Raw genomic sequence first — 15,568 nt, forward strand, 5'->3', positions numbered from 1 at the left:
GCTATTGGAATGAGCTCATATAACAGCTGACACTGTAAAACTTCTGGCAACTCTAAGGTTATACTTTGACTAAAGTGGCTAGCGATGTCTGCTGACTGTTCCTCAGACTTACTGCCTCGAATATCAGTCTACACACGAGGATTCCCTGGTAAAGCTGAGTTTCTTTTCCGTCTACAAATTTTCCCTATATGAAGGATTGAGTCCCAAGTTTTCATTGAAATCCTTCCAGTGTATTCGTCATTTTGAGTTGGTGAGTCTCCACCCCTGCTAATTAGCAGGGGTGGGACTAATGCGACTATACGCCATTTTGATACAGACTCAAGTGCCTGCGCCAAACTACGCCTAACACAGAAAACTGCCTGAAATTGTGCCACGATGCGGCAGAACAGCTTCGGCACGTGTGCGAGTGGATTATTTCTCCGAAAAGAGAGTGCAATCGTCCACAATCCGCGCGATGGCGCCTCCCACACAGTTTCTTGTAATTTTAGCACTTTTATCACTGGAGTTTACGGCGCTTCTGACGAGCGACCGGCGCGCGCGCAAACACTCCCCGCTGTCGTCGCTGTTCTCAGAGCTGTCAGGATTTACAGTGTACTAAAATACGGTTGAGTGGGCCGAGTTGCATGGCGCTCCCTAGATGAAGCGCAAAATAACGAAAAGTAGGCTGGGGGCGCTGCGAACGCACTCGATATTCAATAGGCGCGCACTGCGGCGGGCTCAGCGGGCGGGCGTCTCTGTCCCCATGGCTGGTATTACGTATAACTATTCCAATCTGTTTTTATGACCATATGGGCGAGGCCTGAGCTATTTTGACCTATCACGAAGGCCTAGTAGCGGATTTGGGATAAAAAGGATTGAAATAGTTTTCCGCTATACGGTATAAAGCAAAACTTTTGCAATCTCAAAAGGATGGATAGGTGGGCTAGTCAATAATGCATTATGATAAAAACTTAGAGCAATAACAACACGAAGGACGTAAAACAAGCAACACACACCACACGCACTCAGGACACACCACACGAGAGCGTGTGGTGTTTGTTTCTTCTTCTACGTCGCTTGAGTTTTTAGCGCTCTAAGTTTTTATTATATTTTGCAATCTGTTCTATAACCTTCTGCTTTAACTTATACCATAAAGTTGAGCATTAGGTGCTTTCGAATCGCTCTCGTCTATTATGTTAAAATGGCTTGAAATGAAGTCGCAGGTGAAGCACCAATTGCGATAGCAAATTAGTAGACAGCTATAAGAAGTAAGGAAAGTAGTTTTTTCGGTCGAATAAACTTGTGATCATTCGTTCATTAATTACACTAGCAAGCATGATGTCCCGGGCGCACAAGCAAACCTTAACACACATCACTCGGTCACCACGTGCACCCGTTGTCAAAACACTGGAATGAGGAAGTGCGGCAGCAGCAGCGGGTGTATAGACTTTCGTGCTGCCTATCGCTTCAGCGCGAACTAAGCGGCAAAAACACAGCGCACACGAAGCTGTCAGCACTCGGCGCACTCGGTCCCCATCGCAGATTGTTTTCTGCCCCGCTACGTGCAGCAGCCGCCTGAGTAGAACGTCCCACCTCCTTCTACCCTTCCCCCGGTGCCTTGCGCGCAACGGAAGGCGGCGCGCTTTCTTTCCATTAGCCTCCATCGCGCGCGCGAGACTGAACCGTCACTGTCGGCTCATCCTCGTACGCTTTCGCTCGCACGTGCAGCATACGGCGCGCGGCGAGGAAGTTATCACTCTTAGACTTTATACCGATTTCTTAGCGTCATCATTGATAGAGACTTGTCTTAGAGCCTTCACGCCTCGTACATGACAAATCGTTTGGCCGCCATTGTGGGCCTTCTTGCGTTTCTCGGCGGGAAGTCCTGGGCCGCAGCAGTACCATCAATGTTGCAACTATATTATAAAGCATTGTTTTTGGGCTTCCTGCGGTACAGCTTACATGTACTAGGAAATACTTACACTACCAATATCCGCAAACTTCAGAGTGTACAAGCACAAGCACTCAGAATTTGTCTCGGTCTCCAAAAAACTACGTCAACTATTCCGGCCGTCGCCATTTCCTCAGATGCTACTTTGACAGTCTACATTGATACAGATGTCCTGAGAGCACACATCAGACACCCGACTCGGATTTCCGCACACCATCTTGCTTGCTTGCCAGCAAAAAGGCCACGTTCAACTTTTGCCAAAAGTTTCGCAAGACATCCGTCCTACTTGCTATCCTAATTTACACCTGCTGCACGATTATCAGGCCCATTGTGGTGTCTGCACCAGCCGCAAGTGCAATTGACGATTCCAGACATCAGAACGAAAGCTGGAGTTCCGTTGCAAGCTTTGAAGCAACCAACATTGGAACACATCCACAACGTGCACAGATTCGGCCAAGAGGTCTGCACAGATGGTTCGGCAAAGCTCAACAGCTCTGCTGCGGCACTCATCATCCCGGCAAAATCTGAAGAAATCAAATTAAAAAATTCATGCGCTACCACACCAGTGGGTGCAGAACTTGCGCTTGATGCACTTGATTTCATTAATCAGGAACGACTGCAACAATGACCAGCCTTTAGTGACTCCAAGGCAGCCCTTCAGTGCATACAAAGCTCAATGCGCCCCAGACCCAATGAACAAGTGGCCTCAGAAATTCGACACATATATCATCGCAGCCATGACAAGGGACACACCATAATCTTTCAATGGCTTTCAGGACATTGCAACATCAGCGGGAATGACCACGCCGACGCAGCCGCCCGATCTGCACTTGAAAGTGATTAACGTGTCCTGATTACGCTTTCGCGAACAGACGCTGTGGCTGGGCTGGGATTATTGTCCCATGAATGCACTTTGCCCCTGTGGTACTCGAACGTGCTTACCATGTGTCATTTGTGTTCGTTGTCTCCTGACATACGGATGCACCTACCACCTGGAAAGCATGTGACGTGAACAGACCACGACGACGTGAAAGCACGAAAGCACGACGTGAACTGACCACGCTGTACCGTCTGTGGCTAGGCGCTGCATTTACGAACTCACATGCTTTCCTTATTGGAATGGCCAACAGCCCCACGTACGACACATGCAATGGCGATGACACGCTCGCAAATATTATTTGTGCCTGCCCGCGATATAGTTCCCAGAGACAAGTGATGTGCTGATTACTGTGCCAGTTGGACAATCGTCCACTATCAGAACTAAAAGCTTTATGTGAGTGCTCGAAAAGAACAACCATGCTGAAGGCCTTACTCGTGTTCTCAAGGTTCCTGCGGTCTGCGAGGCTTCACATTAGACTTTAAGAACGCTGTCCCTTACCGCTTTATAGTGTACGTGCTTTGTTATGCTCGTCTCTGTTTATCTCTCCCTTCCACTGTCTTTCTTTTCTTTAGCCAATTAACCCCTCCATCAGTGTAGGGTAGCCAACGGGAACTACCTCTGGTTAACCTCCCTGCATTTATCTGAATCCTTCTCTCTCTCTCTCTCGCTATCTCTCACTATACGGAACATTACGTTGTCGGCGACGCAGGCGATGCCGGCATAAATTTGCCTGCAGTGTCCATATAATTCTTATCGGAATAATAAACCGCAGAAGTTCATAACTCTGGCTTCTCCTTACGGTATGTTGGGGAAGCGCATTTTCAGGCACTTCACCCACACTGTCGAGACATTAAAGATAATGTATTGATAAAGAATGTCTTCGGTTACATATAGAAATTTAGGACTCACTGTTCCAGGATGCATATCTTTGTGATTGCTATCACTAATTAAATATCTATAGGCACTAGTAGGAAAATTTGTAGGCACTAGATGGTTTCAGCACCTGAGTAATGTGCTTCAATATTCAGCTAAAGAGGTTGTTTAAGACAGTAAGAGTACAGCGTTTGTGTTGTTTTTTTCTGTTTCGTCGTAGTTTCGAAATGCGCTTCCATATTTCATATTTCATTATTGCGCCATAATTCAGATTGGCCTGTTCCATACTTCTTCACCATGAAATTTTATCTGCACGAAATTGCCCCAAAATGAAGTTTAGTCTCCTGCAAGCAGCTCCAAAATGCAATTTCATCGGCACCAAAGTGCTCCAAAGCGGAATTTCCCTTGCTCCAACATTGCTCCAAAAGGACTTCGGGCAGTTCCACCCTTGAAAAACAATAAAGATTTTTTTTCGCCCTTTGGTCCGTATATATTTGTTCACGCGTGTACGTTTGAGTAAACTGAAGAATTTTGTAACCATTTCTTTGAATACGGCGTCTCACAAGCCATCACGTGGTGACCAAATGTCCTACGATAACTGCGTCCGTTCGAATCTATTCCTAATGGCAGGACAACGTACATACGTGTACTGTTTTGACGCGAATGACGAGTAATTGTCCTTTCAGGAAAGACTCTGAAATTATCTTTCGCAACAACATGAGCGAATTCACACACCTATTTCATGATTTCCAAAATGTATCATTAACGCCTTCATTTTGCGCATTGATTTCTTCATTCAATTTTGCTGACGAGCCCACAGTGTTGTAACCATATTGTGCACATATCTGCTCATGAAAGTGATTAACGTGTCCTGATTACGCTTTCGCGAACAGACGCTGCGGCTGGGCTGGGATTGTTGTCCCATGAATGCACTTTGCCCCTGTGGCACTCAAACGTGTTCAACTACTAATACAGTCAGAAGACGTCGAGTTAAACCCAGGCCCAAGCACCCGTGTAAGCGAAACGCAAACGTCCAGTGACATAATGACAGCACTGACGGAAACTCAATCTGGCCAAACTTCACTGCTAAAGGAAATGAAATCCGTCCAACGTAAGCTGTCCCAGAGCGACAGCACTATAAATGAGATTAAAGACTGTCTTGCCAAAATAGAAGAAGACTGCGCATCACTTGTAGTAATAAAAACAAGTTGATGATATCCGGACGCTTGCAGATCAAAGTGCAGAAGATATCTCATTGATTAAGACCAGGCTGGACGACTCGGAAGACCGCGCACGACGCTAAAACCTAGTCTTCTTTGGATTAACAGATCGCGAACGTGAAACGTGGGCCGAGTCAGAATCGTTAGTAATAGAACTATGGCGTAAACAATTAAACATAACTGTTCAGTCAGTGGACATCGAACGTGCCCACCGTTCGGGCAAATTCAAAGTAAATAACAAAAGGCCAATTATTGTAAAACTTTCTCATTTCAAGGTAAAGGAACTAATTCGTTTACAAGGTAGGAAACTCAGGGGCACCGAATAAAGAATTTCAGAAGATTGCTCTCCAAACACTCTAACAGCTAGAAGACGTTTAGTCTAATTCGCCAAGACAAAATAGAAGCCAATCATGCTCCGACACGACAAGCTAACTATTGGAAACAAAGCTTACACGTTAGATCGTAACACCCAAAAGGTTGTCCCTCGTACTTTAAATGCCTAGGCCCCAGCAATGCTAACTCAAATAAGAATTTCTGTTCGCTTGTTTTTACTAACATTAGAAGCATTTTACCGAAGCTCGACGCTCTCAGCAATCTTGCCGACACAACAGAGTCTGATGTAATTGTTACTACGGAAACATAGCTTAACTCTACGATAGAAGGCTCATCTTAAATACTGCCATTTTTCCCTAATTTCAATATCTTCAGACATGATCGAACTACCAAACGTGGTGGCGGCGTATTCATTGGCACACATAAGGACGTTCAATGTACTGAAATTAAGACATCGTCCTCCCTAGAAATTCCGTTAGTCCTGTGTAGTGCCTCTTACCCACCCGCAATAATCGCAGTGTACTATCGCCCTCCTAGTAATGATCCTAACTTTGGTGCAGAATTCCACGAAACATTGCGTTCGGTAACTGAAGTACATCGCCACTCTCCGACGTTACTGTTCGGTGATTTTAACTTTCCCGCAATAGACTGGACCAACCTGACATCAGCACCTTCGCAGCACAGTACCGAAAGCGATTTTATTAACTCATGCCTAATCTTTGGTTTAACGCTACTTGCCACTGAACCTACACGCAAAAGCTTTATTTCTTCCAACATACTCGACCTCATTTTCGCTTCTGATCCCGACAAAGTTTCTGCAATGACGCATCTTCCCGGTCTTAGTGATCATTCCATAATCCATGCATCGCACTCCTGTCGGCTTACACAACCTACAAAGATAAACAAAGTGATAAGACTGTATGACAAAGGGAATTTACTCGGCAATTAACTTGGAACTCGCACATTTAGCTGCTTCATTCCACATCAGTTCTTTATGCGTTCTGTCGACACTAACTAGCTGCTTTTAAAAAACAAAAAGATCGATGTGTTCGCAAGATACGTGCCCGTTGTCACCCTAACCGAAATACAGTCATTCCCGTGGCTTAATGCCACACTAAAGTGCCTTAACAATAAGAAAAAGAGAGGCTTTTTCGCTCGACTAAACGATTTAACAACGCAAGCACATGGAATAAATATTACCTTGCAGAAAAAAGAATTCGAAGCTCTAGCCAATAAAGAAAAACGCACTTTCTTTTTCGCCAACGCTACCGGCTATGTTAGGAAATAACGCCAAAAAAATTCTGGAAGGTAAGTAACCCTAATAAGTCCCAGCAATTAGCTCTGTTTGATGAACAAAACCATCGTATTCCCAATTGCGAAACTGCTGAACAACTTAACTGTACTTTTTCTTCCGTCTGTTACCTCGCTTCCCTCATTTGTATCATGCAGTCATGCCTGATATTACCTTTTGTCCTTACGGCATTGAGAAATTAATTGATTCCTTAATACTTATATCATCGTCTGGTGTCAATGAAGTAAGTGCTAAAATGCTCAAAAACACCAAAACAAACGTGAGCGCGATTTTATGTGCTATTTTTCAGCCGTCATTGTCATCAGCAGGATTGGTGCCGTAAGACTGGAGATCAGGCAAAATTGTTCCAGTCCCCAAAGGAGGTCCTCCATCGTTGTGCCCTACTTATCGTCCCAATTCACGCACCAGTGTTTGTTGCAAACTAATGGAGCATGTTATTTACTCCCATGATCGTAAACTTTTTAGTATCCGTTAGCCTATGTCATCCTGCTCAACATGGCTTCGGTAAAGGTCTTTCATGTGACACTCAACTAGCTTTATTTCTTCATGATCTTAGTTCTAACCTCGACTTGAACGCATACCTGTAGATGCCATTTTCTTAGACTTTGAAGAGGTATTTGAGAAAGTTCCACACCAACGGCTACTCCTAAAGCATTGCCGTCTCAAGATTAATCCATTTGTACTAGAGTGCATGCGTAGCTTTCTCACTAACCAGCAGCAGTTTGTATTTGCTAACATGCAGTCATCGAAACGATCTTCTGTACTTTCGGGCGTACTACAAGGCACAGTTCTCGGACCACTACTCTTTCTAATTTACACTATTGACCTTTCTACTGCGATCTCTTCTAATATTCGATTGTTCGCAGAGGATTGTGTGCAGTTTATCGACGCATAACTAACACTTCAGACATGGATTTGCTTCAAAATGACCTAAAACGCATTGAATTATGGTGTAACGAATGGTTGATATCCTGAAATATTAAGAAAACCTCACTAGTATTGCAGCATCACCAATCAGGGAAATACACCTTATACGGCTCCGAAATCTAATCCCTTGACTCATAAAAATACCTCGGCATAACCTTTTCAACTACCCTAACTTGGTCACATCATGTAATTAACTTAGCCAATGCCGCGAATTGAGCCCTCTGTTTTCTCCGCCGGAACCTAACACTTGCTCACCCATCAGGAAAATCATTAGTTTATGTTCCATATGTCCGCTCTAAGTTAGAATATGCATGCTCTGTCTCGGATCCTCATCAACATAACCTATATAATACACAGCAATCGGTTTAAAACCTAGCAGCCCAGTTTATTTACTCTGAATATTCTTATCATCTAAGCGTGTCTGAACTAAAAACTCGTGGCGGTCTTCTTAATCTAGAATCACGACGTCATATTTCTAGACTGTGTCTTTTTCACAAATTCTATCACTCACCACTCCAGATTTCAACTATGCTCATCGTCAGTCCCACCGCATTAACCACGGAAAAGCCGTGTATTCTCACCCGGCGCCGACTACCTCTCATCTACGATCATTTTTTGTGAAAACCTCAAGTGACTGTAACAGTCTTTATGGCGACGCCACGCACCACTCCGACGCACATCACTCATCAGAAGGCTGCTCTAGAATCATTGTTTCGTTAAACCAAGGCCATCCCTCTTGTAACACCCCACATCTGGGGCCTTTCAGGCATATTGAATGAGTAAATAAAACAAATAAATAAATACCAATCGACTTGAACATTCTGTTGCGTATTGAGAAGGGCTTGGCTGCATTACACTCTTAACGCGCTTACATGTAACCGCTACGCTGAGGTTCATTGACCGAGTGCACCACATGCTAGAAGCAGCCTTCACCTAAGTAATCTATGATAGTAAAGCTAAAGCAGAGCCTGTGCTATTGGAACAATATTCTGCATTCCTGCCTTTATTGCATGCCCCTTTATTCGCTTTAAATACGCGCTCAACGGCTCTCTTTTCAGGCGCAGTACACGCGGCACGCACGCTACTTCGGTTCCGCAGACACTATTTTGACAGAGGCATGATACTATTGAAGGAATTATTGCCCCCTTCCACGGGCCCTTTCAAAATCGCGTCGGCAGTCTCCCATGGCAGACCACTTGCACTGTGAGTAAAAATAACGGTAAGAGCTACACGCACATGTGATTTTGAGAGTATTGTCAAACTTTATCTGACAGGGCTTGAAGTGCTTACATTCACTATTTTGTTTTCTTTATTGCGTGCATTTGTTTTGGGCAACACTTCAGAGTTGGTCAAACCACGTGGCAGAGAAGGCTCAATTACTGATGAAGAAAGCCGCAAATGTTCTTGCTTTCGGCAACGCTCATCCTCTTTTGTCGCTGCCGAATGATGTGTCGCTGCTCGAAACACGTACTCGTAGATTTATCGAGCGAAGCAGCCGAAAGTGGCACGCAATGAGCAGAAAATGTTATCAACACTCACACCGGGTAGAGGCGGCTACGCCAGCATTTCTCACTCAGCTCACCGATTCCGCCCAGCCATTTCCGGAGGCGGCTGCGGCTGTCTTGCTCCACACAACGCAAAACACATTAGGCAAGTCACTAGACGGCCGCAGGATACGTATGATTGCCGCCCAATGTGCTTGGTTAGAGTACGTCGGGAGGGACTTTGATTTCTTGTCGGCTCTAGCAAACCGACGACACTGCTTGCAGAGAGATCTGTGAGTGGAGCACCGGTGATGGAATGGCTTCCGCTAACGACGAGACGCATTTGCCGGTTCACTTCCACAGTGTCTGCAAAGTTTGTGTTCGATAGCGTCCGGCTGGCAACATCCCGAGCCGACCACACGTACACGTTTTGTAAATGCTGAGCTTCCGAAAAGGTCGCAATCACCGAAACATTTTGTGAACAGTATCGGTGCAAAAGAGCACCGCTCGTAAGAAAGTTAGCAGCTTCTGTTTCATACAAAGGACGTACAGGTTTAAAATTAACAAAAAAAAATCATTCATGATAAAATGCATTGGCGTTGTATGCTTATCTCAGACTGATATGCATCCGAGACACTGGACGCGTCTTGGACACTGAAAGGGCGAAGGGGTGGTCCAGCCGTTACTTAAAATTAAATTATGAAGTTTTACGTGCCAAAACCACTTTCTGATTATGAGGCACGCCGTAGTGTAGGACTCCGGAAATTTTGACCTCCTGGGGTTCTTGAACGCACACCTAAATCTAAGTACACGGGTGTTTTCGCCCCCATCAATATGCGGTTGCCGTGGGCGGGATTCAATCCCACGACCTAGTGCTCAGCAGCCCAACACCATAGCCACTGAGCAACCACGGCGGGTACCCGACTGTTACTTCTGGTTTCGAAAGAGTCTGGCCATAGGCGCATTTATTATTGCGCCCCTGTTATGTTTAACTAATTTATCTAACAAACCAACATCATCAAATGCAATGTATCCATGCAATTACACTTTATTCTATCTTATGTGTAGTTTTTTTTTTCTAGCATGATATTTCAGTTACTTTATTAGTTCACAAGAGCTTACTCTGTCTATAATATATGACGTGAATGATCCTCTTTTATTCTTTTGATTTAGTTTACTGCTTCACTTCCATCGATTTTGGTAATCAGCATTGTGGTTATCTTCTTTCTCAATTTTTCAGGGCGAAAACAAAGTGTGACAGTTATTGTGACTGTTTTCAAAATAAACGAACGCCTAATCTAAGCCATTCATTTTGGTGCCTAAAATTCTGCATTACCAGGGCATTGGCTAAGCTCCGCAAAGCGGTTACGCTTTTTCGTAACTTTTTCTACACCCATGAAAATATGAATAAGCCACTGATTTCACGTTAATAAACCCGTATAACAAAGTGAGATACAAAAATGATGCTCATTCAATGAATGAGATTCACGACATCATTAAAATGTAGCCTGAAGAATATAACCAACCTGTGTATATACCTAATAATGGAGGCACTGCGTAACAAGGAGTAGAGGAAGCATACATGAATATCTTAATAAATATCTCGGGAAATCTCATAGCTGCGTAATATCTTCACAAGAAAATTACGAATATAACAGCTAAAAGAAGCATCATCTAGCGACACAACTGCTATATTGGTGACAACAGAATGGTTCAAAGAAAATTAATGTTAAAGGTGCAATATCTGGAAGGATAATGTGTATTGATTAGCGGGGCGAGATGTCGTTTCATCATAACAATGTCCTGCTATGTAGCGCTGAAGAAGGGTTCTCCAAATGATTTCAAATCATAGTTATGTTTTAAAATTATTCAGCAGGAGAATAATGTTCACTTGCGTGGAAAAGCAACAAATGATCATTATTAGCAGTAAGCCTCGTTAAGCGTTAAAAGATGGTCATCATGTCTATGTGGCCAGGAGTGATCCAGATAAAAAGAATATTTCAAAATAAATAAAAGGTGGTTTGAGTCCACATTGCAGTGACGGAAGCGACAATGATACGCCCAACATTGTGATACAGCCAGCGGAAACTAGGCATACCAGATCATATGGAAGAACCCCGGTGGTCTAAGAACAACTGCCGAATAAAAAAACACGTTCTCGAGAAACTGTGTTTTTTTTTGCCAGAAAGGAGTATAATGAGCACTGCTTCCTAGAATGTAAATACACAGCAGGCATATAAACGGTCACTGAAGCCGGTGTAATTTGGCTGAATGACTGAGAAGTAAACGCAGTTGAGGCCAATAAAATAATCCTGTGGTGTGATTAGAACAGCAAATACAAAGGGAAAGGATGGAGTCCACTGATGAAAACCTTCGGGTAATTATGCACCACTGAATTGACTATTGTCATGCGGTAGACTATTGTCATGCGGCCTTGCTTAGTAACTCAGGGGACCGACTGCAACGCATGCTCACTGACCTGGAGAGGCAAAGCCGAAGGGTGGGTCGAAAAATTAATCTGCAGAAAACTAAAGTAATGTTGAACAGTCTCGGAAGAGAACAGCAGTTTACGAAAGGTAGCGAGGCATTGGAAGTGGTAAGGGAATACATCTACTTAGGACAGGTAGTGACCGCGGATCTGGATCATGAGACGGAAATAATCAGAAGAATAAGAATGGACTGGGGTGCGTTTGGCAGGCATTCTCAGATCATAAACAGCAGGTTGCCATTATCCCTCAAGAGAAAAGTTTATAACAGCTGTATCTTACCAGTACTCACGTACGGGGCAGAAACCTGGAGGCTTACGGAAAGGGTTCTACTTAAATGGAGGACGACGCAATGAGCTATGGAAAGAAGAATCATAGGTGTAACGTTAAGTAACAAGAAAAGGGAAGATTGGGTGAACGAACAAAAGCGAGTTAATGATATCTTAGTTGAAATCAAGAAAAATAAATGGGCAGGGGCAGGACATGTAATGAGGAGGGAAGACAACCGATGGTCATTAAGGGTTACAGAATGGATTCCAAGGGAAGGGAAGCGTAGCAGAGGGCGGCAGAAAGTTAGGTGGGCGTATGAGATTAAGAAGTTTGCAGGGACAACATGGCCACAATTAGTACATGATCGGGGCAGTTGGAGAACTATGGAAGAGGCCTTTGCCCTGCAGTGGGCGTAACCAGGCTGATTATTATTATTATTATTATTATTATTATTATTATTATTATTATTATTATTATTATTATTATTATTATTATTATTATTATTATTATTATTATTATTATTATTATTATTATTATTATTATTATTATGTGGTAGACATAATGTAGGCAGTTATGTTGACGAGGACGACGATGCGTAGGCGCTTAAAACACCAGAGTACTTTGTGTATTGAGTCGGAATCATTACTAGTTTTGTCATAAATCAGCAGGAGTTAAATGTGTAATAAATTCGTGACGTGTCAATAACATACCCTGCTCAAAATCTGATCTTTAGCCTGCTCCAAACGATCTAAGCGTCAGAAAGCAACAAATGTTTCATTCCAAGTCTCTGGTAAACAATGACAGTGAAAGAAGCATGCGTCTGCGAACAATATGCTGTATGTGAAGTATGCCACATTCTTCTGGCACGAAGGGATTGTATCGGAAATAAAAAACTAAAGAGCTCAATTTCACGTGTTTTTTGTTCCATTCACAACAAATTGACTTTTTTCATAAAAGCAAAGAGCAACAGAGCGGGTTGCTTGAATAATGGCGCCGACTGTCTGAGAACCACAAGGAAAGAAGCAGAACAAGATTGACTATCGTAATTACATGTTACATAGTAGGGAAAACTCACGGACTAATTGATTTCGGGACAAATGACTTAGGAGAGCTAAAGCTCAATGTTGGGCCAAAAATAAGCTCTATTCGCAGTTAGACGAATACGACGACGACAACGAGCTAGTTGATCAACTTCTCCGTCACAGGACGCGCGTGATGAAGACTGGGCATTTCCGCGTTGGCCTCCTGCACTCAGTACTTTGTGCGTGTCGCCACCTTCACCGGGACCTTACGAAAGACCACGTGCAGTTGCAGTAAACAAGAAAGCACGCACGCTCTTGGCACCTGAGCACGCGTGTAAGCAATATATACCGGGGGAGGCTTTTCGCAGATAGGACTATTTGTTATAAGTCACAAGCAAATGGAAAACTCCACAATGCGTGCCCCTGCATGGAAACTGGGAGTGTATAGAAGCGACAAGAAAACATAAGACAACCGGGATAAAAAACGCGCATAAAGACACCGCTTCGCCTCGCGAGGGAAACTGACTCCTCTACCAGCTTTTTGCAACGAACGCTCTCTCACCGCATTTATTTCTTTTTATTTCTCTTTTTTTCTTCTTTAAATGTTTGTTGCTGCTTCGAGGCCCTTTCAACGTGACCCGCACAAAGCGATCCACGGCCATTCCGGCATTCATCGTGTGTAACCATCGAAGGGGAAATCAGAAGCACGCAGCACATTATCCCTTGTACATATAGCGGTCGTGCTCCAAGTTATACCCTTGTCCTTTGTCTTGCAATGCTGCCCTCTCCTCTGACCTTCGGGTCTCAGTAAGGTTGAATCTGCATACCTCGTCGACACCATGGAGTCCTCGACATCTGTGCAACTTTTCTCTCATATGGTATCAATGTACTCCTATCAGTGGCTACCTGGACCCTGCACGATCACTACAAGATTACGCAGACAGAGCTGTTCTAGCATCAAGACCACAGCTTTCACATTTCTCTTTCCACGACAGAGACTATAAGACTGTTTCGCTACATTACATGCGCACTCTCGTTAGCCCAGTGGAACCACCAAAATTTCAGGCGCACCAGCTTACCCGAACTCAACCTTTCCTTGATGTTCCGACCTACACTAGGATATGATCGATGAGAGACGTCACTTCTATGACGGTTGTGGTTTAGAGCTACCTTTAATAAAGCTTACTCTACACTAATTGAAATGACCGGCAGGGCTGCGTATGAGGTCAGCGGTAGAAAAAGAAAATCGAGAATTTACTGCGTCGCTGCCCTGGATTTCATCCAGAGATTTTCCGACGTACTGCGACGAATGGACGATGGGCCACTGTCCAAGCAAGTGCTGCTCGAACACCGTCCCCTTCGCTCGCCAGCCCACAAGGCTATAAAAACACTTTTGCGCTTCTTAAACGCAATTGGCCTTTATGAACGTCTTTCTTTTCCTATTCTCTCACTGTCTCACATACACACACACACACACTCGCACACGCTTCAATCTCCTGTTTCCCTTTACCGGTTTCCAGTGTAGAGCCGGCAACCAGACGCTCTTGAAGTTAACCTCTTTTCTCCTTCTTCTTTCTTCTTGAGTATGTATAGTCGATCCCAGAGGCACAGTTGTTTCACACTGTTCGTCGGACTAAATGCGCCGAAGAAAGTCAGTATTAACTCAGCAGTCCTTTGTCACACCAGGGTCTCACAATTCTTATTCCAATTTTTTCGCATTCAAATGCGCAATTAGCGAAGCCACGTGTGAGTTAATTATTCCGGATTCATGACTTTCTATAGAACATACATACACAGCGCCAAGTGTACAGATACGCAATCTTCCCTGTTGATAGCCTCAGGGAAGACACGTGCGTCTACGTAGTGGTGGTGGTGGTGGTGGTGAATTGTAGCAACAGGCGGGTTTAGCCTGGCGAACAAGGCCGGCAATTGCTCCGCCCGAGCGTCTCGCACAATACCGCTGAAGGGTTTCACCATATGTCCATCAGACCGGTCTCCCTTAAAAAGTCGATGAGGAGACGTGAAGTTTCTTTGCGGGCTATAACTGATCCCTCGGGAAATATAAGGTCTTGCAGGCGTGCATGCGGAAGGTCCTTGTTTTGCAGATTTTTCAGGAGAGTGTCTCTTTCATCTTGGAATTGCTGGCAGGACCACAAAAAGTGCTCAATGTCTCCTGTCTCGTTGCATGCCGTACAGTTCGGAGAATTGATTCGCCCCGTTTTAAATAACCAGGTCGGTGTATAAGCAGATCCTGTCCTTATTCTATATAGAAGTGTGGCTTCCTCTCGGTGCAATCTCTTGGTTACGCAGGGCATATGCGGTGGAATCCAAAGCGACGCAAAGTGATTTCGAACGTCAGATTTTTGCACTTGATTACTCTTTGGAGCCTTGATTTTGGGAGGATGATAGAGTGCTGCGTATGCAAGCGCATCAGCTTTTTCGTTTCCTGAGATGCCACTGTGGGAAGGAATCCACTGAAACTTTACGGTGAAGCCTTTGTTGTTGAGTTCTCTCACGATGGCTAGTGATTTGCGTGGGAACTTGAGGGATGGCAAACCACGGTATATTTGCTGTAATGCGGCCTTTGAGTCCGTAAGGACCACCACATTCTGTGGAGGCAAAGTCTTTAGTTTGCGCAGAGCAGAAGCGATTGCTACGCCTTCCACAACTGTCGACGAGGCTATAGAGTCCAGACGGCCAGACCACGTATATCTTAGAGAGGGAATATAGAATGCAGCTGCACAGCGGTCTTCGTCTGCCTTGACAGAGCCATCTGTGTATACTTGTAGGTGATTCGGGTAAATCGTGCTCAGGTGCTCCAGGACCAATGA

General features: G+C 44.3%; 1 protein-coding gene across 13 annotated transcripts in view; it reads left to right on the plus strand.

Annotated features, from left to right (window-relative positions):
* LOC135903595 (uncharacterized) overlaps positions 1-15,568 on the plus strand; it is a 1,541,440-nt gene that overhangs the window by 1,034,563 nt on the left and 491,309 nt on the right. For 3 of the 13 annotated variants that reach the window (XR_011511432.1, XM_065433912.1, XM_070532131.1), the window contains one exon: positions 8,534-8,678. The exons of the other annotated variants lie outside the window; for them this stretch is intronic. Coding sequence is in view for 2 of the 3 variants with exons in the window: in XM_065433912.1 (XP_065289984.1) it covers positions 8,534-8,678 (145 nt within the window). In the remaining variant the exon portion in view is untranslated. The remainder of the gene's footprint in view (positions 1-8,533; positions 8,679-15,568) is intronic. 13 annotated transcript variants of the gene reach the window in all.

This window comes from Dermacentor albipictus, chromosome 1 (genome assembly GCF_038994185.2).
Source record: "Dermacentor albipictus isolate Rhodes 1998 colony chromosome 1, USDA_Dalb.pri_finalv2, whole genome shotgun sequence".
Classification (NCBI taxonomy): Eukaryota; Metazoa; Arthropoda; class Arachnida; order Ixodida; family Ixodidae; genus Dermacentor; species Dermacentor albipictus.